The following is a 24,096-nucleotide window of genomic DNA, read 5'->3' as shown; positions in this document are numbered from 1 at the left end:
CCCCCTAACTGACCTTGACCCGACCCTGTACAGACCCTCCGCTTCCGGTTTCGGTTTCGCTCAATACACGTGTCGTTACCACACTCCGGCCTTCTCCCTTGTTCCACCCGACCTGTGCGCATGTGTGCTGTGTATACTGTGTGGATTCATTAATACCAGTCCGTATATCTGCACATTTCAGAACTGACGTGTGCCGTCCTCTCGAACGTCGAATACCGCTGACTTCCTGACGTCCCACGCTACACATATTGATCGCGTCACTGGAGTCCAGGATGTCTATATGGGGCTCACAATTTTGGATCAGTATTCAGAATTCAATTTTTTATCTGTTTAATCCATCGGGGACACGTCGTAGCTTCAAAAACCCAATTGGATTGTGAGAATACTGTGGCCCGCATGGGACAGCAAGTTTGAAGTCTAATGCAAGCCAGTAATTTCGGGGGATTAATTAGAACAAATCGCGAAAATCTGATAGTAGATTAGGGGGATTTTCGGACTGAGCACATTTTAGCGTAAAGAGTTTTGTTTCACGCGGAATGGTTTTGCGGGAAAAGCATTGTGCTCCCGATCCGCGGCGTACCAGGATGGGGGTTGTGGGGTTTTGGAAAACGATATAATGCACTGAGGACTAGTCGGGGCCACATGACAACTGACTGGCCCATTGACCAATGGTGGCAGAGTCCCTGGAATCACGCATAACAAGTGCAGTGCAGAGACGTCTGCTAGTTGGACGAACAAGACGGTCTCAATAGCATTTCACATTCTATCATTGCGCAAAATGGTTACTGTATACCAAGGCAAAGTCGGCGATTAGATGCTTCGAAAAGAAACAACGAAGTCAATGAACAAGTGAAAACCGCAAGAAGAAACTAATGGTTTTGGTGGAACATTGCACAGCGCGCGAACGGCTCTGGAAACTTGAATGATGAATAATTCATAAGTTTCTAGTAGCTGTCCAGCCCATACTTTTGAGAAAATAGCGGCAATGCAGCTGCGTGCATTTGCTAACCAGCAGACGAGTTGCAGAGTAACCTAAGCTCAGAAGTTCAAGGCACACACGAACAAGGATCGCATGGTCCAAGTGCTTCTCTATCGGAAAGGTCAGATACGATCACCCCCACATGAAAAGTGTCAAGTCTATTAAAAACGAGATAACTTCTGTTCTGAGTTCAAAAGTACCGCTTGGCTTGACTGAGCATTACAGTGACGCCAGTGGCGTTCAGGCCAAACGCAGCAACCCCATAATAACAATAACAATCTACTTTCAGAAAGTAAATAGATTAATATTTCCGAATACAAATTTAATCACGTCTTATGGTTGGTACATAGTTTTCTTTAGACAGAGCCCCATCGTGCCATAGCTTGGGTAATATAACTTGAAAAACAAATGAGGCCCTCACGGTGTGATTTCGCGAAAACCTTCAGCCAGTTGAAATAAGCAGATGTTTGAGATTGTGTGCAAAATAAAAGGAAGAGAGAAAAAGCAAATCGTAATCCCTCCTCATCGCACTGAGGAACAGAGTTCAACTGAAACAGACAACGTGCGCATCGGGTCGTCTGGTTCAGGAAGAACGCGCGTAGTCTGGAGCTGATGCGATTGGCTTTTGTGTACTACTATTTTTGTCGTGATCGACCCTAGGACTGAGCAAGCAAAGTTGTGTTTCTGTAGTGCATCATCACAGAAAAAAAATGGTTGAAACTGGGTATATTAATGGCAGCCGGAAAAGCGTTAGGGGGAAGGATAGACTGGTAGATGTGCAAGACGGATTTTGAAAGCATCGAGGTACAGGACATCTCGGTCCTTCGGGGCTGTGTTCCACTGACCCATTTTAATACTGGTTGGAATCCGATCGTAGCAGAGTCGGGCGGAAAGTTGTGTGACCATCATCAGTCTGGGGGCCGGGTGAAGTTAAAACTGAAAAAAAAGAAATTTATGTGCCAATTACGAACGGATCAACCAAAAACGAGAACTTCAGCGATGATTTCAGGGCACAAAATATGGAGAATTCCACCTGCCCTAATCCACTGGAATGGGTGCACAAAATCTAGCACTGTACACTAGCGAAAAAACAGTTTATCTTATTATTCTGGAGGAAACATAGAGACAAATAACTCTTTAGTTCTGTTGCTTGATGGGTAAGAACTCTTTGCATCGTGGTCCTGTCATTAATACGATAGGATCGACCAGATTCAGCAACTTGTAAAAGTGGCCTCCAAATAAGCGTGTAATGGAGAGGTTTTAAATTATCGTACGTTTAGGGTTACTATAAAATCAGCGACAGTTTCTGAATAGAAAACCCTCCGTAACAAGCTAACGGAATGTCGTACCTCATCAAATGCACTTCAACAAATGCTGGAAACATGGATTTCACTCGCTCATGAGTGCTTTCGTTTTTCGGGGGAAGTGTTGAGGATGCTGTCATGCGTTTTATCGCATAAAAATTTTTAACAGTATTAAAATATGGCAAGAGGATTTTTGTTGTACAAGACAAAGAAACACAAATTAAATGAAAACTATATACACGCGAGCGTCAAGAGAGGGACTATTCATCCAATAACGCATTGAAAACGTTTCCTCGAATAGTGACGAAACGTTTGCAAATCATTTGCCAAAGTCGGCGAACAGATCAACAGCCACCTGATCAATTACCAACGAATACACCCAAGCTACCAATATTCCAACACAACAACAGCAGGTGGTTGATTTTTCGTCTAATCTATGGATTTAGGTCTGTAGTCAAGCGCCGGATTCGCGTTCGATATTGTTTTTGCAGCTAAAAAAGCGATGTTAGGTGCGATGTAACAAAGTATTCATGGCACACCGCCAAATATGTTTCAAGTTGAACTCACCTGGGAAGGAGTCATCTACAGGGACTTGATAGTAATCTTGCGGCGTTGAAGTGATTTTATTCTGCTCCTCTTGTTGAGAGCGATCAATCGAATTCACCGGTGTTTTTGTTCCGGCCTGTTTTATCTCTAGGCTGACTGGACCGATAAGTTGTCCGACGCTGCCGCTCCCTCTGTAGGATTTTCCGTCCACCGGGTATGCCTGACTAGCCAATCCTCCAGAAGCCGAACGCTGAAAGCCAAATATTGGGCCAATCTCAATATTTTCGCAAACCAGCCACGGTTAGCTATGGAGCCTTCAAACAAATCCGTCAAAGCGTAATTGTGTAACTCTATCTATACTTGTATGCGACTGTCTATCTGACGTGAGAGCTCATGAATAAATTAATGTGGCTTTACGTACATCAAACTTCCATCTCTATTCTGCAATTTGTCACTTACTGTACAAACTGCAAACCAGTATTCATGATCTGAGTTATTAAGGTTTTGGATTGGAATGTGCCTTTCTACCGAAGGCTCGATATGTACAAAGATTACCGCTTAGTTATTAGAGAGGATCCATCACGGACATGGATGTTGGTTTGATTTGTATTCCTTCAAAATATCTCAGCAATACCATAATTTATTTGACTTTGTGAATTATTGTAAGCCGAAGAAATCTTGAGAACCATTTTGCTAGGTAGGGAAATGTCATTGCACAAAGCAGATGAGACTGCGTCCCAATAATCACAGTCGAAGTATTGCTTACGCGTACTTGAGTCAGATGGTCATCGAACGTGTGGTGAAAACCCTTGTGTAGACCCATTTTCAGGAAATTTTGCAGCCATATAACTGTGTACCACATCAGTTTACAATCCACTGAGTGGACTAATATTATCTCACGGCCAAATCGGCGGTTTCTGGCAGTGGTATCTGAGTGTAGGTTAGTCAGACAAAAGTCACGTTTCACGGTGGTTTTTTAGTCGTAAACGATCATGCACTTACACACCCTGGAATACTAAACCATGTTGGGTGCATTCAGAACTACTGAACAGTATTTTGCAAATATTAATGCCAATCGGGGCATGTCAATGACGAATGCAAAGTGTCTAGATCTTTTTGTGAAGTAATGCTCGAAGTAACCTTAGAACCGAACTTGGACACAAAATCCAAAATTCTCTTCAACTGAGAGGGAGGTGGCCTCTCAGATGCATGCGACTGCTCAAAAATGAAATATTAACAATAAAAATATATGATCCTCCGTTTTCACGATAAATTACTACTTATGAGGCTACTGGTATCAGCTTGACAACGTACTGCTGATTTCACCTCTCTTGGGGTGTAATTCCGTAGTTTCCACACCCTTATTTTTTGGTTAAGGAATGTCGTACAAGGGCGCAAATGAGTCTCTCGGTAGCGCAGACGTTATTTCCACATGTAGTTCACCAGCGGCGCACAATTCAGTTTTCCAGAAGAATAAGGTAATTGGAAACCTGGGCTCCAGACCGCCATGGTGGGCCCCAAGAAAGGCGAAATTGGTAGTGGGTTGTCTAGGTGAAACATGTCAAGAAAGTACTTTACAACATTTCCAATATCATTCAGCAGAAGAATATCATGTATGGTCACGAGCGTTATCGCTTAAATACTTTTTAATGGTTGTTGGCTTGTTCGATGGGCTGGGCAATTTGATTGCAAACGTTTCATTACCAATCGAGCTGACATCATCAGTGCGTTGTTGGGGAGCTTAGTGGTGCGAAGTGGTGATTATTGATGAAATGTTTGCAATCAAATTACCCACCTCAGCGAACAAGCCAAGAACCATCTGTGCGACCTGAGCTACCGACATTTTCCTCCATAGAATACTTTGTAATGTTAATTCGGGAACGCTAAACTTCAAAGCTTGGCTTGGAAAACTTAGAAGGAGTCGCTTTTAAGGGGGACACAATCGGAAATTCTACTTTCCATCTTAACTACAAGCCAACCTGAGGTCTAATAGCAGCAGTCCGTAATGTTGCCTTGGATTCTGCAACAACTCTGAGGCGTACAAGCCTTGTTGTGTCCCATATCGATGCACTATGGTTGTGTATCAATTCACTGGCAGTGTTGAGTGGGGTCAACCGAATACAAATCCTTAAGAGGAATTTGGTCCAGCTCTGGCAATAGTAGATCTTGCCGAACGATATCACCTAAATATCACTATACACTAGTTTTGACAATAACCTGTTCCGTTGAAGGGTCCTATTGAAGTGAATAGAAGGCAGCTTTCGTTTTCTAGTGATATCCTTTCTATCTGTCGAGAAGTCTTCTTTGGGAAACTAAACGTGACTCTGTGGCTGCGAATGACATTCACGAATTTTTCAGGCGCTCCATGAGACCAGAGGAGCTTCAGCTGCAAATGACGGACGTCTCACATTCCATCAACAAAACAAGAGAGAGGGTGCCGAACAAAGCCTGTTTTCATTGGATGCTCATCGTGGATAAAACATTACAAAGTGTTAGACACACGCACGGGTGAAAATATATGAGGGACAAGGAGGACGGTTTCACTGGTCAGTGAATACTTAGCTTAATGGACATATGACGGTTAAATTATGGAAACCGAATAAGCTGTGAACGGCCACAAGACGGTAGCACTCAGCTTAGTTACACTTTGACATAATCCATCTCGTTCCGTGACTCATTGTCCCAGCCCTCTTAATGAATGTATCCGACCATACGTCCGATTTAGGTCCACTTGCAAATTAAACTGTGATACACCAGCCAAAGTGAACAATTACAGAAAATATGCATTCTCGAGTACATTCCTATCACAACATCTAGCGATTATTTTCAGTTGTTTAAAAGAAGCAGTTTATTCCACTGGTTTATCTGAACACATACGTAAGCGGAAAGATGGTTTCGGCGGTGTTTCGATTGGCTTTAGTGACTAGCCAATAGCAGATCACGTGTTTAAACATATAAACAATTTTCGTCTTCAGAAAATCAGAGAATTAGCGATGCCAAGCTGTCCATAACGCTCAGATCACTAAGTCCACACAGTGAAACATTGCACTGGTACGTCCATACTCGTATTCAGCTCATTAAGAGTCGATTTGTGTTATTTTCAGTGAACGAGCTGGAACGGTCACCTTACAGGCCTAGTCTCAACTCAAACTATAGATTATGCGGTCTTTAGGCACAAGAAATGTGCAAATCTGTGAACGGCTATGACCATAACACCGACTGATTGATTGTTCAACATAGGGACGGAAAGACGTAAATAAACCCGCCATCCAGATATTCAATGAGAGCTGTTCGAAGTGGTTTTGTCTGACCCGATAATCTTATCATGCCTATTTCCCATTCTTTTATGTTTTCTATTCGGCTTTCTCAACTAGTGTTTGTTTGGTACCTGTAAAAGTTGCCACCTTTGACGGAAAACCAACAGGTTGTATTTACCTGAGGTGCATTTATCGTTGTAAAAAAATCTTATCGCAGGCTGTGTTCCCATCAGACTAGTGTCAGTTTCATATCACAAGGTGTAAACGATGTTTCGCCTCTCCGCGCTCCAGAAGTTGTGCTACCGATTATACTGGCGTTAGAACCTACGTGGAAGAACTCCTGACTGTTGCCCAAATACTTAATGGAAACATGGCGCGGTAAAACATCTGGTAGCACGTTTTTCCTTCGAATGTACAGCACACTCAAATCAAGCGTCAACGGGTCGATGCGTAAACAACGAGGCTACTGCGACCATTCAGTCGCGGTAAAAGATTGTACGCACAAAACACTTATGCAAATGATGTTCAAACTTGATCAATCGAAATATTTGTATAGATTCCTTTCAAGTATATACATGCATCTCGTGAGATGGGATTCATCAGTTTCACTTTTCACTCCTCTGGTCAAATCCATATAAGGACAGAACCGTATCGGAATGGGCCTTCCAATCGATCCCTTAGGCGCGATAGATGCATCCAACAGCAGAGTTACTACTCATTTCAACCAAAAAAAAGTATATTTAAAAAGGTGCTGCTTACTACACTTTACTACACCTTTCTCTGTTGCATATTATCTGTTCGAATATTTTCTAGTCTGTTTTGCGGTCATGCTCTTCTAGTTAGAGTGGGAAAAGTTGACCAGCAATTAGGCGGAGAATCAGCTGTGAGTCATTCCTTTGTCATTGATCAGCTGATAAACGACTCTTGTCTTGTGATTGGCTGGTGGATAGCAGAAGAGCCTCTATTTGCACATCTGAGCAGATTCGAAGAATGCGGCTTTAATGAAGAGATGGTGTTGTCAGCTGGATGTCTCATTTTTAATATATAGTTATTCTTACTTGAAGGCCGCCTAAAAGGACTCACCCAAAGTGTCACCCATTGTTCAGTTTCTTATGAAAGAAACTTTTAGACATAATGGGAACAAGCATTTAGCTTCCATTTATTAGAGTAACTCTAGAACTACCGGGGAATGATACTGGATGTCTTGAAAGTGGCGAAAAGAGCAGAACACACTTGTTGGTGCATCTAAATGTAAATCACCCTGTGCAATCATATGCGGATATCACAATAAATTTGGTGCAGGATTGAAGGGAATGTGAGCGCAGGGCAAAACTCTGGCACACAACAAACATGTGTAGATTGGTTTCAAAATAAACTCTACCAGTAATCACATACCCATGTTTTACGCAGTCCCTGAAAAAGTGTAACAATGTTTTTATGTAAGTTTTACTAGTGTTGGGAAAATGGTCCCTTGATAGTGCTGAATAGTAAGATGATTCGTTTTAAAAGGAGAAGGTAGAGGAGCTCTCCCTACTTTCACTATCGGCACTTTTGCTCAAGAATGTAACGAAGAGAATGGCGTATACGCTACTATTGTTGCAAAAGGTTTTGAAGATATGAGATCTATAGGCCCCACGTAGACCACTTCTAACACTATCTTCGTTGCATGAACATCAGGTTTCGAATCCTAGTCACGTTTTACTGACAAAGGAAGAACTGGAGTGATGCCCAGTTCAAGCAAGCCATATCGTTTGTGCTTCACAATTATAAAATCTTGCCAGTTCATCAGGAAAGAACGGTGAATAGTTTACCCAAGTCCAGTGTTGAACTTATACAACAAGCCTCTCCTCTGTCCTTATCTTTTCCATCAAAATTCAGCACCATTACCGAATTCCACTAGATAATGCAACCGCTTTCAAGCGATCCTCAAACAAAAAAGACAGATTGGGGTTTTATTTCACAGGTACGGGGTTCTTAAAATAAGATGGTGGATAGTGAGAATGCTGTTCACGTATCTGTCAATTGGGCCTAGGAGCTTAGCACAATCCTGAACGCAGTTTAAATAGTCAGACATTACCTGTCTTAGACTAGTTTTTGAGTTGGCATTGATGCGGTCCAACAGCAGTTCTGTTGGTATCTTGTTCGTGCTGCTAGGACCACCCACTCCTGATGCTGTACCACCGGATATCAAATATTGCCGTAGGCGTTGCAGTTTGTGTTCCAGTTGTTTGTTCTGGTCCTCAAGTTGCTGCATCCGCACCTCAAGGCGTCCCCGATGTTCCCGTAGTCGGCGAGCTTCGATTGCCAGTTCACTAGAAACGGCATTTTGATTTGTTGACATGGGATCCATACCGCCAGCCTCAAATCCATAGGGGTAGCCACCAACACGAGGCTCGGAACCATAGCTATCCATAAGATAGCCGAAGCCGTTGGAAGTATTTTTTGAGCGCCCAAGGCTTCCTCCGTAGTTAACTCGTCCGGTGATTGTAGGTGGACTGTGGGCAGTACATATGCGTCAGGTTAGTGAAAAACCGATTAATAATAAATCGGAACAACGGACTAAATCATGGGTGTAACTGTGTAGCTGCTTACTACCTGTTTTCCGTTTTGAACTACCTTTTCTGTAACTCCAGAGTTAATGAGCTAAGACAAACACGTGTAAGAATTTGCCATCAGAATAAACACCTTTTGGTGGACGCACATAACAGAACCACAGTCGTTTTCTACAGGTTGTTTGCATAACTGTTTCATCCGTAATTGGACAAAATAGTCTGATACCATCAAAAATGAACTGTAGTATTTCGTTAACAAGACTCTCAGAGTGATGAAGTGCATACTGCAATTTGAAACCATGGTCATAACCACCCTACTGTGCTTTTAATAGCCTAATATCAAGGGATGCTGATACGAATCACAACTTCGGTGCAAACCTGGGGCCTTCTTTCTATGAGAAATTATCAACCGGGTGACAGATTGAATGTTAATAAGACGATCACTCAAGAGGTTCACTTCCGACCATTCCTCCGGTCTTCTTCCTAACGGTGGTACTCACATTTCAGCTTAGCTAACCAAGTTTGCTAACATTTTAGGGACAATTTCAGATTATGGAGCTTAGCCGCGTTACTGACTGTCCCAATAGAATAAACTATAAGGTCGACTGTTATGCAGTTGTAACTAAACGAAACGACGTAACGCAGGTTTCTGACCTAAAGATTGCTATTTGTATATTGGGCGTCCAAAGGATTAGGATCAAGTGGCCTGATGGTAGTTAAAGGGCACATAAACTCGGGAAGGTGAGCTGTCCACTAGTGAAGTGTGATGAAGTGAGGAATCATTTTCATCAGCTGTGTTTCTCGAAATCGCATATCCTGGGTATTCATTTGTTTACTGCCTCAGACCCATCCAAGAACTTCCAGCTATTCTTGTTTCCTGTGTAAACATTTTTTCAGTTATTGGTCGGTGATAATGGACTAATTTTCGTCTTTTCCTTCACGCTTATTAACGAAGACCATCACAAGTGACAAAGGTCCTACAGCCAGTGTCTTTTAGGCCGATGAACGATTGTAGTATCACGCACCATGGTAAAAGGACGATAAGTGAGAGAGCGGTGGCTTAGCTTACAACTCGGGACTTCAGAACTTTAGGTCGATTCTGTTTCTGGAAGCCGGATAGGATAACGAAAGGGCTGAAATGGAATCAGATACCGAGAAGGTGAGAACCTACACTTACGATACCTACTACTTTTCCAAGAATAGTGGAAGAAGGTAGCATCATAACTGGGGAGATTCATCAACATCAGAGTTTCCAGTATAGCGGCAAGTAAATCTGAGGTAACTAGAACCATCCAAAAACAACAGGCCTAGTCTGGTTGACGACAATAGTGACGGTGATGATGATGGTGATGAAAATGATAATGACGACTGTGGTAGATGAATGGGATACGCTTATTTTCAAGGTATGGGCAATTTTTAGCATGTTGCACTATCTTTGGTGTCGGGAACGACTCCCAATGAAGGTAGAGGATTGTGCCCAAAACGCTTGTTTAAACTGGCCTCTTCAACTTCAAAGTTCACCAAACAAAGCCGATGTTTCCAATCCAAACACCTGTTGGCGAATGATCACTGTAAGACTGGCCTTGACGTGGAAAGACTAAATGAATGAAGCTCGTCTCAATTTGAGTATTTCCCTCGATGGCTCTAAGTGGACCCAAGTGACGAGTTTGTTGTTTCTTCTTGACCGGACTGCCTAGAAAACGCTTGTCAGTAGATATGTTCTGGGTTTGTGCCAGGTAAGATTTGGAAAGAATGCTGAGCTGGACTCACTGATGGCAAGTTAGCCCAACGTGTAAAGTTTTAACTTTCAAAAGGTGTGGGAATAATATTCCCAACTGTTTCTCTTCATCCATCATGGCAATCGGTTCCAAGTCGTCTCATTTCAGTTAGTCTTTTATGGAGTCTCTTCCGCCACGGCTGCATGACGTTTACACACTAATGTCCTGTACTGGCTTGTGTATTGCCGAACGTTCTGAGAAAAATACTACTAATACCAACATGAGTAACGATGACGGTGATAATGACAATGTTACTGAAGCAGAGTTGCACGAAGAGGGCAATGATTGTCACGAGGACGATCAACAGTGTAATTATCTGGTTTGAGCAAGCACATTCGGTGCCACTTTTCTTCTGACTGCTTGTGTTTTGATGAAGGTTGAACAGTTTCTTTTAATATATCCGGTGTACACTCACCTACACTTTCACCGTCCCCGAGCCAATATTCATGAGCGAGCGTGACGAAATAACTGAACACTACCTCATTCGTCTGAAGCGAGAAGTGCATATTTAGCACTACTGCGAAATTGTGGCTCATGGTTGGCGGTGGTACGCTTACTTTTTTTATAGATTACTGAGCTGCAATGGTTGGACTGAGGTGTGCTCTACCTCTCCAACTTCTTAACCGATGTTGACCGGTGGTCTGAATAGCTGCTATCAGTTAATCGAGTTGCTTCCTTTGTGCTTCTGGGTTAAACGCTGCAAGTCTAATTGGTCTACACTTTTCACACAAAATATGGAATGGTTATTTCACCGTTAGAAAAGTCTTGACAAATTTTGCGGAACATTTTGTGAATGTATTTTGGCGAAGTAAAAGATAAAAAATGAAGAGCTATGGAAGCCGTGAACCTAGAACGAGACGTGATGACAGGCTCTTGTAGTTCTAGTATTTGCCAACCCTGAGGATGCTGAATACGGACCCATATGTTCTTCAACTTGGGCAATTATAGGGCGACAAAAGTATTCCCTAAGCTTCTGAACGCAAATGCCCTAGAAAAAGTTCTCTATTAGATTTCAGTATATGCACAAGCTAATTCGGCCTCGTCACTGGTTGTTTGCTCCATACTTTTTCACAAGCTTTCATGGTTCGAAGCATCTACAGTCCGAATGCAAAGTTGTGACTGTTGCCTGAGATCAGTACTCATGGCGAACAGCTGGTATCGTTTCATCCAATCGTTGGCAACAAAGTATATTTCTGGTGGCCTTATTACCTCTGTTTTCTCACCTAAAATGGGGACTAGAGAGCCGGCACCAAACGCTAAGCAATGGGCAAACACTTCTCTTAGACGCCTTTTGAGATACGTGAAAAAGTGCACAACAGCTCTTACTGCCACCTAACAAACAAAAACCTATGGGCTCTCATCTAGTTTGATCGGGCACTTCAAATAATGTGAGATTCACAAGCGTTCCTCTGGGTTAAAAAATTTCGTTTAGATTAAAACCAAATAAGTTTCATTTGCTCTTCATATTGACGGCACGAAGAAGGATACTCTACATTTGAGAAAAAGTGGACAAAGTATAAACTTTTGAAAGGAATAGGTTAAGTTTTGGGTACCTTTATTCAGTTTAGAAGAGGAAAGAAATCACATACCCGGTATTAAGCGGTCCATTAGGAAATGCAGAACCAACTGAGGGTGGTCTGTGGAGCGGAATGCGGGGGAGATATGGTCTAGCCAAGCTGGCTCGCATTGGATCTTGTTGTTGCTGTTGATTCATGAATTGATGTTGGAGCTGCATTCGCGCGAAACGTTGCTGAGCTTGCTGCGCTTGCAGCCTGGAAGAGGACGAACTAGGTAAATACGTTGGTGTGTTCGTACGCTGGCGTAGTCGGTCATACTCCATCTGAAGTAGCTTCCGCTCATCTTCTAACGTTCGCATGGTCTGCAGGTGGGACGGACAACATTTTATCGTCTGAGTGCACACTTACTGCGCAGCAAGCTAAGCATCCATAAAAGTTTATAGCAAATCTATGATCACAAGGTCAACCAATACCGAAACGGGACTGGAGGTGAACAGCGCTTACTTCAGCTACAGCTTTCCTCACGTGAAAAATGCTTTCGAAGTATATCAGATTGTCTCCCCTACAGTGATGTCTCATAAGTAGAGTAAGAAACATCTGTTACACCTGCATAGAGTTAGTAATGAGCCATGCACTTACAGGTGCTTCAAACTGATTTTGTGAACTTCCGACGAAGTTGACAACTTCAATTAATGAAGGCATTAGTAACGCTAACATGCTGCAGATATCAGAGTCTCGTTTGTCGGCCACAACATTCACATTTTTGTTCACGGTAGCAATTTTGCAACTTTGAGGATTTGAACAGATGCTGAATCTGGCGTTGTATGTAGGTTGGTTTCTGAACTAGCAGCCTGGTGAGTGACAATGATTTCAACTGCGGCAAAAGTTAGCCAATTTTTAAACAGTGGGGCTCTTAACCATGTCAAGGCCCAATCCGGTAACTTGAGTTGCTCCAATTTAAATTGTAGATATTCTCACCTGATCATTATTTCCATGGTAGTTTACTGGCTGCGAAGCAGGTGGCCAAGGTGATCGGGGATCGAAGTTGGGCCCGAAGTTATGTCGAAAACCGTGGACATCCGGTGGGGGTTGAGAGCGGGCACGTAGAGAATAGGAACGCTGGATATTAGGGATCATATGGGACTCATTCGAGATCATCCGGGGCAATGCGGGATTAGAAGACAGTGGATAAGGATAAGGCGCGCCAGGGTAGTAACTCGGTTGCACATCCAGTGAACCGTTTTGGGGACCACCGTGGGAGAGGTAGGGTTGTCCACCTGTCAATCGGCCAAGTTGTCTGCGGTCCAGACTTGAATGTCCTGCATGGGCAGGCAACGCCTCGTTACCTAACGCTGTAACTGGTGTGCATGGAATACCATCGGAGATGGTTGATCGATCCATAATTGCCGGAACAGCGGAATGGGTGGATGACACCATTTGCTGGACAGGATTCTGTGTAAGAAGAGCATGAAGTGTAAGGTTAGGCAAGCTAAAATTTGGTTCAGCAACGCCACGACAGGTGTACTTTGCAAGTAGATGATAACAAAAAGTGAGGACAATATTTCGGAGGAAGATAAAACTCCTGAGGCCGCAGAAGGCTCTTTGAAAGCCCATGGTCAGTATCAGTCTTCTTGGAATTCATCAAGCAGAAGTGGTCCCCAAATCTGGGTCAGCCTAATGTTCTATTCAAGATGGCTTATAAAGCGGCAGACCTTATGTGAAAATAAGAAACTTTAAGTTTAGCTGACCGGTAGGTCCATTAAAGAACATCCCATTGATTACTGTTCCATAGATCTATAAAATTCATCTGGTGGCAAAGTAGCTTAAATAAAGTAGAGCGAAGCAATATCATGATCACCTGTTAGCTCTGCGCAGCTTGGACGTGCGTGGGGTGATGGACTGTAAAAGAAAGCGTCCCCACTCGACTTTACTGTGATTTTCTGCACGCTACAAGGAAACAATTGTTTGAGTGTTCAAACAGGCTCATTATCGCCGTTTTTAACAATTAGAAAAGCAAAGCTTTTGCCACTGTTCACTCATTCATATAATCCTTTTCTGTGCAAACATTTCACAGACAGTTCTAACTAGTCAGTCGCAGATTGTCAAACAACATACTTGGGTAAACATCTGGAAAAATGCTTCCCACAAATCTGCCATGTGTATTAGGATTGAGAAGACTTCATATCCTTGTTCGGTGCGCACGCACAATGTAGGTACTGAGCGGAAATTGACGAACCCGTTTTAATTGGACATCAAGTTCCATCGTATACTAAGTTACTAAGCACTGCTGGGCCTGTGTGCATGATGTTGACAGATGTTGAAGAGACAACAGAAACACCAGCGAAATAACAAGTCAAAACGTCTCGTTGTAGCGACCTTCTGCCGTACAGCCACCACAAAACCTAAAAATGCTAACAACTGAAATATTTTCAAGTTTCCAAAGACACCGGCAGCCAAAACGTCAAGGTTGCGTTTGAGCCAAAGACCGTACGGAGAGAAGATAAGCATAAACCACCAAGCTATGTCGGTGTAACAGCAGTTCTCGGAGAAATCGTCCACAGGGGGAAATTGTCCACAACGAAAAATAACCTACAGAACTCCATGTTTTTGCTTTGAAATAAGGCTGATAAAAGGGGATCAGAATTTAACAAAAGGTTAATATGCTCAGTTTTGGTCTAGTTCTTAACGTAGTCCATTGGAGACTGATAAAAACCATGCATGTCAATCGGAAGAATTTCCTGTTTCTGTCTGGCTATCGATCACGCTTTCTTTGCGAAATCCAGTTCAATGAAATTCGCTCATCTTGATAATCAAGTGATTAGCACGATTTCATTATTTCCAGTGTTTGTTCAAAATTCTCCTCTCTCCGAAAGTGCCAGAAGCACGTTCAACTTCATAATCGGGCAAACATAGAATAAATCAGACGCGGTTATCACAACCAAAACTAACTTACCAAATCTGGTTCACTCTGTTGTCTTAGCTCATTGCTGTATTGAGCGATTAGATTGTGCTCATCGTCAATGTCAATCGCGTTGGTGTGTTGCAGCCTACTGAACTGTGATTTGGGGAATGTACTTCGTCCAGTAACCCCAGTACCATCACTTAGGGTTCCCCGTTGGAACTGCCGTGTGTCGGAAGCTGCACGTGGTGGCAAGCGATATTCGGGACTGTGAGGTACCTGACTAGAACTTGGTCGACTGATCGGCGGCTCACTGGCTGCTGGAGCCTGAGCATGCGAACGAACTATTTGATCGTCCGGTGTGCCAATGGAATCACCACCTTTCGACCAGTCGTTCCGCTTGAATGGTGAGCTATCCAGCAATGCTGAATCTCTTGGAAGTAAAGATACCAGATCGGGCCCAAAAGTTGGAGCAGGTCGTGGTTTGCTAGCGTAGGGGGTGAAAAGACCAATGTTCTTGATTACTGAAGCACTCAATCGACTTTCGAAACAATTTTACAGTAACACATACGCCGTCGAAAGCCTTCGTGGTTGAGTATTTTTGTTACCGTTTCAACACTTACTCTTCTCCAAATGAGTTTGCGTCACAGCAAGTACTGCGGCCACGCGAATATCTCGTTGTGATGCTTGTCTGTTCCGAATCTGAACGCTGTCCTCCTCTGTCTCGTGAACGAAGTCGATTTCGTACAATTCGGGTGAAATCGCGAAATGAATCTCCAGAGGTGGACTATTAAGGAAGGGAGAAAAAAATGGAAGTGGACGATTGGATAGAATTCGTCCCATAGTTCGAACACCGGCCGCTCTCTGGACGGTTAATGCTTCCATAGGAACTTTTGTTCACTGGCCGGATAAAACTGTCCAACAGTTACAAGCACCTACTTTGGCCCTCCCACCAGGACACATCACATTTGGCTAAGTCGATGCTTAAGGACAAGTTTCCTACCGACAGAAATATTTCCATAATGTAGGTGTCTCTAGGACACGGTGCGTGTTGCAGTACCTAACCTTGTGAAGACAGTAGCGTTGAGTTTTGCCTAACCTGAAGCAAACGAAGCCAGAGGCGTTATCACTATCCGATACACCCAAAAGAGAATCACGTTATATTTCATCGCGGTATTTTCAATTGTTGGTGCATATTATTTCAAACTCCCTCAACACTTAACTGTGTTGAGTCAGATTGTGAATAATATGCTCGAACAACTGTGGGATCTTGCCTACCTTGAACATGCGAAGACCGGGGTTACACACTCGGTCGTGTACTAATCGGTGTTAACGGTATCACCTGCACTAACTACCACAGAAATCTCTGTTAGAGCCGACTTATCCTCTAACAGGTGTCAGCAATATCCCACCGAATTTGACTGTCATGGCTGTTATCGTTCATGTGAATAATGATCGCATCAGGCGAGGTTACATCCTGATTTCCAGTCACCACATTTGCCTTAGGATGAATAATTCATTTTCAAGCACGCTGATTTGTCAGCAAATTAGCTCAGTGGAGTCACGTACAGCTTGCATTACTAGCACCGGCGCATCAAAGCCATGCTTTTTTGCAAGGACTGAATCTGGTGTTACGTCAACAAAATCCTTTGCCATTTTATACCGTGGAAAGCTTAGTTCTGTTGGCTGGTGCAAATGGGCCTGACCTGATTGCTTTGAGTTACAAACCTTCCCATTTCAGAATCCTGAAATGTGAGTCAGAATGCTCACTTTTCAGAAGTTTTGCGGAGATGACATGTTTACTTTGTAACCGCTGATTTTGTGTTTGTTAGTAAGCAACTTCTCAGCAAATGACTTTCTCCTTTCACGCATATAATGAGAATCTGTTGTACCTGGACTGAAAGGTCCTACGGCAGTGACTTTATGGATAAATCCATGATTATGGCGGAGAATGACTGGTTTAATCAAAACAGCCAGAAATGCAGACAAGAAACCGACTGTCTTTGTAAGTACTGGCTAAAACAAATATTCTATGGTTAGACGGTGCATCGACCATTGTTCTTGTACACTACATTTACCAGAATCCCAGTAAATACGAGAAACAGAACTGTTAACGATGGCATTCTGTGCAAAACTGATTAACTGATGTGAATTTGCCTACTCTGATTGATCACGAGAAACCAGACTTTTCTTTCCCTGTGCAAATAAAGTAACCTTGCCTCTAGCCATGTGAATCAGCCACCAAAGGTCTCATCAAACAGAAAAATGAACAAGGACATCGGGAATAAGAGGTTGGGCCGAAGCGTCAAAGTATTGAAACTGTAAATGCGGAGAAATCGATCTTAGTTATCTTGTCAAGGTGACCTGTATTTTACTAGTGCTGACATCCAGGAATAAAAGGTTTGATGAAACAGGATTACCTCTCATGATGAGATACTTATGAAAAAAGCCACCAGACCAAGTCTACTTACGTAATTTGTCGGCCGTTTTGTCTCTCCAATGTACAAGGTACTTTTGAGTTCTGAATACGTGATAATTAAGAGATACTAATGATTCTTCTGTCAGAAAACTTCATGGTCTTTGAGCATGTCATGTCGCTCCGCACGCTGCAACAAGTGAACTTGACGTGCGGCTACTGATGTACAGCCGTTAACCGTTTTTAATAGAGCTGTTCACATTATCAGTGCGTCCATTTAGTAGCCCGGACAAAATTATTCCGGATTATTTCAGACGGCAAAAAGCATGGCTGACCTAGAAAATGTCGTTCATTCTTGGCCAGATTTAAGACGAGGTGTTTACAGGCTTTAGGCGAAAAGCCTGAATTATGACCTAATACAGTCCTTTCATTTTATGGTGCAGTCAGCTCTATTCTGTTCTAGTTAACGCAAACACAGCTTTAAAAGCAGATGGGGTCAAATTTGCCAGTCGACCTGCGTAAAGAGACTGTTGTGTCCACTGTTGTGTCTCATATAACTCAGGCACGATTCACCCAAGTGTTTCATCAACTCACATTCGTGCAGTATTCCTGCATCGGGTGGGAGAGTTTGTGATTTCTTGCTGTCCAGCCACAGAAGAAACATTGCTGACACAAGTCGAAATTGAGGCACCGGAGACATCGATACCTGAGGAACAGAAAAAATAAATGGTCGATTGTTTAAAAACAACGGCGGTTGGGAGAAAACAAAATATTTGTTAGTCATGAACGTCGTGTTCTTCAGAACTTTTCTAGGCTACTTTTATGATCAGGTCTCACACCATTCAGTCGGTGTGACAGCATAGTCATCCGGTACCAATGGCTCATCATTCGGGAGGCTAAAATATCTAGGTAAATTTTCCCCCTTACCAGAAGGTCGAGTCATATGAACGGTAGGAAGCGCAAGCAGTAACTAGGACATTCTTTTCCAGCATACAATCTACATAGGGCTGCCCTTGAGTTGGTTTGAAGAAGACTCTATAAACCAGACAAATTTTTAGAAATGACAGGCCCCATACTATTCAACGCAACCTCTGTTCTTTTCGGTCTTTGGTGGAAAAACTCAATAATTGCTATTCGCCTTTGTAGGAAAAGGCGTATCATTTCTCGGTGCACGTGTTTGGGGGGGGGGGCTGATTGGCAATATACCTCTGTTTCTAATTGTGAGTTAGTTACAGTAAATGAGACTATATTCAGTGGAGACAATAGTGTTTTGTTGGTAGCTTGAGGAGACTTGGGAATTTTCAACAGGTATTTCGTCCTGTGAGTGAAGCCAATCTATGTTGAAAACTAAGAAGCAACTAACAGCTACTTCATCCTTGTTGCGTCTCCTGGTTCGAACACTTGACCGTTTGATCACGGGCGGCTGATTAGCAGTGTGATTAGCTTGCACCTAGTCATGATATAGCGCCATGCTTTATCTTCTGAGCTGAAAACTGCACACAGTCTTGACCACCCAATGATATAGGTCTTGACAACAAGTACTACATCAAAGTTTATCTGCGTTATCTGTACTTCCAGGGTCGTTTTCTCGTCGGAGTGGAGAAAAACAACTCGGGATATCGTAAACTACTGTCCTCACATGAGTAGACGAACTGCAGCTAGCAGTCCACTGCTTGTACAACTTACCGCAAGCCGGTTAGTGGCTGACGCTGACATACACCACAACGCACATTGTGAACAACTTGCTCAGCGAGCATAATCCGATGGAGAAGCGGAAGCCAGATGATTGTTTTTGGTCCGAAGCGTAGCCATGTCAAAAAGTGTCGCACCGGGATGCTTCGAGGACTGAAGTGAGAACCAGAATCTGAGCTTCGCGCTATTTCAGCAACCTGAGTTTTAGAAAGGAAAAAGGAGAAATATTACCATGTGGAACTATCCATGAGATTCAACTGACAGTTGGAAAGCAATATTACAGATCTTTATTGACGGAACTCACATTATTAAACTTAAGGTAGTGCACTCTTTAGGTTCGTGCTTCCTTGCTTTGAATGCGGTCAAAGTGACAAATTCTGTAAAACTTGGACGTACCAACAATACCAACTGAAGGTAAATCTTATGCTTGGACATTGACTAACATGCCAAACAGCTAGTACCGCTGCAGATCACCCAGATAGACTTGGAGAAATATTATATCCAAAAGTCTCAATAGCAGAAGAAAAAGCCATCTAGGATGAAATAACGGGGCAGCACAAGGCTTATCTGGTTACATGTATCGTTCCCCCTGAACAACTTTACAAATAATTCCTACTTGCCTGTTTTCATTATTCCCGCTCCTACGTGCACCCCACGAAACATTAGCCGACTGCCCTGTTTATTTGGAGAAAATTGGTGTATGTGGTAAGGGTTTACTACCAGATAGCTAAGGCTCAATCACCATCAGAAAGGAAATTCGGCAACTCTTGGGGATGTCCGAAAATCCAAAGTAAGGATGCAACAAGCTCACTAACTGGAAGGTTCGTGATTCGAACCCTGGTATCTCGACTGCTTTTGTTTATGCTTTGTAAACGTAACAGTGTATCAGTTCTCGTACTTCATCTGGGTGGTACGGCGGCTAGGCACTGGGCACGGACAACGATGTGTTAAAGCACGTACACCTGACGTGGGAATTAGTGGGACTGTGCAGTGGGATTTGATGGACTGGCCTGCCTGATAACAAGTAAAACATCCTTCTATATTCTTTGAAACCAGTGCATCGAATAAGGTGGTCTTCGTGATACTCTATCACCGAAAAACGAGTAACTTCAAAAATCACTCGGATTGTCGGGATTACCGTACTTCTCTAACCCAAAGAGCAATTCTCTGTGTGAGACGAGCGTCTAATCTCCAGGCCGTCTATTTTGTAGGGGTACAAGAAACCTCCTAAGCCCTAAGAAAACCGCATTTATTTTGACTTCAGCATGTGTGGTTTTTTGCTCAGTTATCCCACAAATAAGATCTAGTTTACTTGTTGGAATAGCGTGACTGGGCCGCATCACTCCCAACCATTCGTCTTGCAAATGAGAAACGATGGAGAGAGTGGAGCTAAAAACTTCTTTCTATCGCCCAGTTGTCTGAAGAGATAAACTGTGATCTCGCGTTTTGCATTCCAGCAGAAAAATACGATGCTTGGAATGTCCGAAATTTGGCAAGGAAAAATCGGGAAACTTTGGGTGGGAAAACGAGCAAACACAGATCCACCTTAGACTGGTTAGTGTAAAGGCAGTAATTCGTCTTAAGTGTTCAACTGGCGCCTGCCTATCGGGTTACTGGGGGGTCCAGAATAGGCTTTTACGGAAACGCTCCTAAAAGCATATGGCAATGTAACATAGTCTATACATCTATGCGATAGACTGAAAGGTTTTTGCCGCTATTCCTATATTATACGAAAACAACAGATAGGTGACTTTTAGCCAGCGCCACAGTGGCGACGGTTGTAAATCAAGGCACAATACCTTCGGCTATTATTGGTGACTATTGTGGGGTCAGTTGTAGGGAGATCCCCATTCCAGGTGAAGGTTTCTTAATCCGATAACGAGGAGCAGTAGTACTTTTTCTTTTCAGCAAAAACGTTGCACCCAAAGAATCCTCTCTATTTTGATCTGTCATACAGTTCCAGCCTGAGGATCGGCAAAGGCTTTTCGGACAAGTACGACTTTAAAAATCGTTTCCAAGTTGTTTCCCTCTTTTTGTGGGGTGGGAGAAAAATTTCGTTCACCTACAGCCATCGCCAAGTGATAAAAAGATGATAATAAAGCTGTTATGCTAAAATAACAGAAGCGGAATTTTCGTTGGGCATACAGTCTCAAGGAATGCCTATGAAAGTAATTATATTTCATTGTAACAGCATACTATCTTTGCATAACCCATCAGAGATCATTTAATAACTGTTACCTTAAGTAATGCGCATTACATGATATTTCTGCTGCACCGCATAAGAAGGCATAGTAAGGCAGAAAAATTATCTCATTTGACTGATTATTGTTCCCACTGGATCCGTGGTCCAGATAAGTGGGTCACGAGAAGGAATAAGACAGAAAAAACATTTTCTGTGATAAACATTGTGAGAAATTTATGTATTGTCAACGAATATTGTACTGACAAAAGCTACGCATGCTGCTTGTCCCAGTGCTTTATATACGAACTAATGATACACGTGAATTGTAATCACATTTTACAAACGAGATGCCGATGAATTCAACTCCCAGTGGTGTTTATGCGACCGGCACGTGACCTGTATGCATGCGCAATGGGTCAGAGAGTAGTTCTCGTTTAAAACAACCAGCTCTCAATTTGAATGAACAGCGAAGGTAAAATGCTGCTCAGGTACACTAGGTGTATTTCTCAAATTCATCCCACCATAGAACTACGCAGAATTCTGAGTGATTTACTGCACTCATTGGTGGGCTTAGCATGTAAAATATAGTTAACTGGCTAACTCTTAGAAATCATGTCTAGGTATGAGTTAATCGCATTGCTGATCATCCGCTCTTGACCGAACGGTTAAGTCTCCAAACTACCAACATGGAGGTCACTGGTTAAAACTTGCTGCAGACGCACACCGATGATGGATCTCAGTATGGATGAAACAGCAGTACAGTGGGCTTTTAAGCATAGGTTGTCTTCAATTATCTGGTGGAATCTCAATCAAACACTAGATAATAATTTTATACTTCTACACTTAAGAATTCGCTGAGGCGACTGTCCTTTCCCAGTCTACTTAGAGACAGCTAGATGGTAAGCAGTTGTTTAACGTTGACGGTCCTGATACCGAAAGTTCCTAGCAAATGTGGTCTTTTTCGAGTGGAATGGCACGACTGGAATGAAATGCTGGAGGCCAGCCAGAGCTTACCTTCTAGGTACGAAATCTGTGGTGCCAATATTTGAAGTAATTACCCTATCTCAGTTATTCTGCAGACATATGAACTGACTTTATGAGCGGACCAGTATAAGGTGTGGATGCGAGATGGCCCAGTGGTTGGAAAGTGAATTTACTGACCGAAAGGTCCGAGGTTCGAATCCAACCTCTGCCTCCCAACTTCCCTTGTTCAGGGTTAGACAACCTGGCAGTTGGTTCCTTCGGGTAGTATGACATCGAAAGGGTGTTACAGCTGAGTCATTATTATTCATAATAGTAGTATAGGTTTACCTGGAATAAAACTTTCATGGCATAACGCAAAGGATAAAACCTCTATGACCGATTTAGTGGAGTTTTGTGGAACATTTAAACCATGTGTCCGTGTGATAACAGTTCATTTACTGATATTGACGGCCACCTAGGATCAAGAAGTATACTAGAGTAGATATTCTCTACTGTTATCGATACCAATATACGGTGCATCTATAAACAGCTGCCTTACTGGTTCTACTATTAACATTTTTGTGTGGGCGAATTTTCACCTTGTCTATTGACCACACTCGTATCTCGACATCAGCCTAAAAACTTAGAGTACTTTTCAAAACCATGTTTAAAGGCGAAGAAAACGCAGCATATAGGAGGATCTAACCCGGCCAAAACAAATCAGCCAAGTGATTTTGTCGTTAGTATTCCACCAACACTATCACTACTCAGCAACGTAGACAACTGTGTCAGACAAAATTGAACGGCACTCACTTGCTCGAAACAGTGTTTCACAGTAGTGGCAAAATCTTCTTTGCCTATCCAACCACCTTCTCCCAAATTGCGTGGTATCAAGATGCATTCACACAACAGAGCATACAGCCTTTGTTCAGTGACACATCCGTTGGGGTCAGCAATCAGGCTGAACAGATCTGCAAATAGTAAAAGGTAGACAGCTTTTTGAGGGAGAGATCTTGGATAACTCTGTAAAGGCACCGAGAAAGGAAACCAAGAAGCACTTCTCAAGTTTGTTACTGAATTTTTAACTTGCCCCTTGATCATGCAAAATGTTTTCGAAATAGATATGTGGTAGAACAAGAGAATTGAGCTATCGTAAATTTCTATCACTTGTGATAAGGCTCATTGGCTGACTCGGTTGGGATTGAACGTAACGAATTAAAACATCAGTCAACCTGTTTACTAATTGCAGCGAATCAAGCATGCCTTATCATCGCGTCAGCGTGATCTTTGAAATACGGGCCACCGTAGTCAACAATGTGTGTTAGTTGCTGATGTAAATCCTTCAGCCCAGTTTGGCAGTTTGTCTGTATTGGAGAAGATATCACCAGTGCATGGTTGACTGGGTGGTTACGACTTTCCTTCTTGCTTTTACGTAGCTTTAAAATGGCACTTCTTATCTTTATTGCCATTAACTTTTTCAACTCGTGGTTTTTCACCCGTGGCCTGATTAGCCTGAGAAAAGTGGATTTCTGGCAGCCACTCCCGTTTTAGGTACAAGATATTCTTTTACTGCTGTCTAAGCGCTGACAGGAAAAGAAGAACTGTTCATTCAACCTCGTTTCGAGGATGTATTACCAAAAAAGACAGATTGCCTGCAGACCGACTTTCATGCTAACAAAATGACTACTTCTTGGTGAAAAAAGGCAGTAAAAGCAACCGGGCAAACAATATGCCGACGAAGTTGCACTGTATTCCTCAAGAACTAAAGTCCGTATTCAAGATAAACCTCCACAAAGATTCTGCGTTGGAGTGAAAAGCTTGAATATGTCACTCCCAGTAAAAAGAACACCATACTTGATGAAGCAATCTCCATAGCCTAAAGGTCTTTTTGGCGACGGGGGGTACGGCTGAAAGAGCTGTCGGTTGATGTATTCTCTCACACCTTGATCAAAATGTTACCACGACAGCAGCACATATTTCGATTCAGTTGGCCCTCAGCATCCATCCTTCA

The 24,096-nt window shown here is 42.8% G+C and overlaps 1 protein-coding gene across 1 annotated transcript in view; it reads right to left on the bottom strand.

Annotated features, from left to right (window-relative positions):
* Positions 1-1,282: 1,282 nt before the first annotated feature.
* The window catches only part of T265_04575 (hypothetical protein), a gene marked incomplete at both ends in the record, with an annotated part of 227,219 nt that continues 204,405 nt past the window's right edge, over positions 1,283-24,096 (bottom strand). The window contains 9 exons of the mRNA XM_009169350.1: positions 1,283-1,915; positions 2,851-3,079; positions 8,164-8,581; positions 12,006-12,295; positions 12,912-13,385; positions 14,887-15,356; positions 15,456-15,619; positions 18,935-19,137; positions 22,899-23,056. Coding sequence (XP_009167614.1) covers positions 1,830-1,915; positions 2,851-3,079; positions 8,164-8,581; positions 12,006-12,295; positions 12,912-13,385; positions 14,887-15,356; positions 15,456-15,619; positions 18,935-19,137; positions 22,899-23,056 — 2,492 coding nt within the window. The remainder of the gene's footprint in view (positions 1,916-2,850; positions 3,080-8,163; positions 8,582-12,005; positions 12,296-12,911; positions 13,386-14,886; positions 15,357-15,455; positions 15,620-18,934; positions 19,138-22,898; positions 23,057-24,096) is intronic.

Source organism: Opisthorchis viverrini, assembly GCF_000715545.1.
Source record: "Opisthorchis viverrini unplaced genomic scaffold opera_v5_77, whole genome shotgun sequence".
NCBI classification, from domain to species: Eukaryota; Metazoa; Platyhelminthes; class Trematoda; order Opisthorchiida; family Opisthorchiidae; genus Opisthorchis; species Opisthorchis viverrini.
Note: the sequence above shows the minus strand (reverse complement) of the source record. Positions and strands in the feature narration are given on the sequence as shown.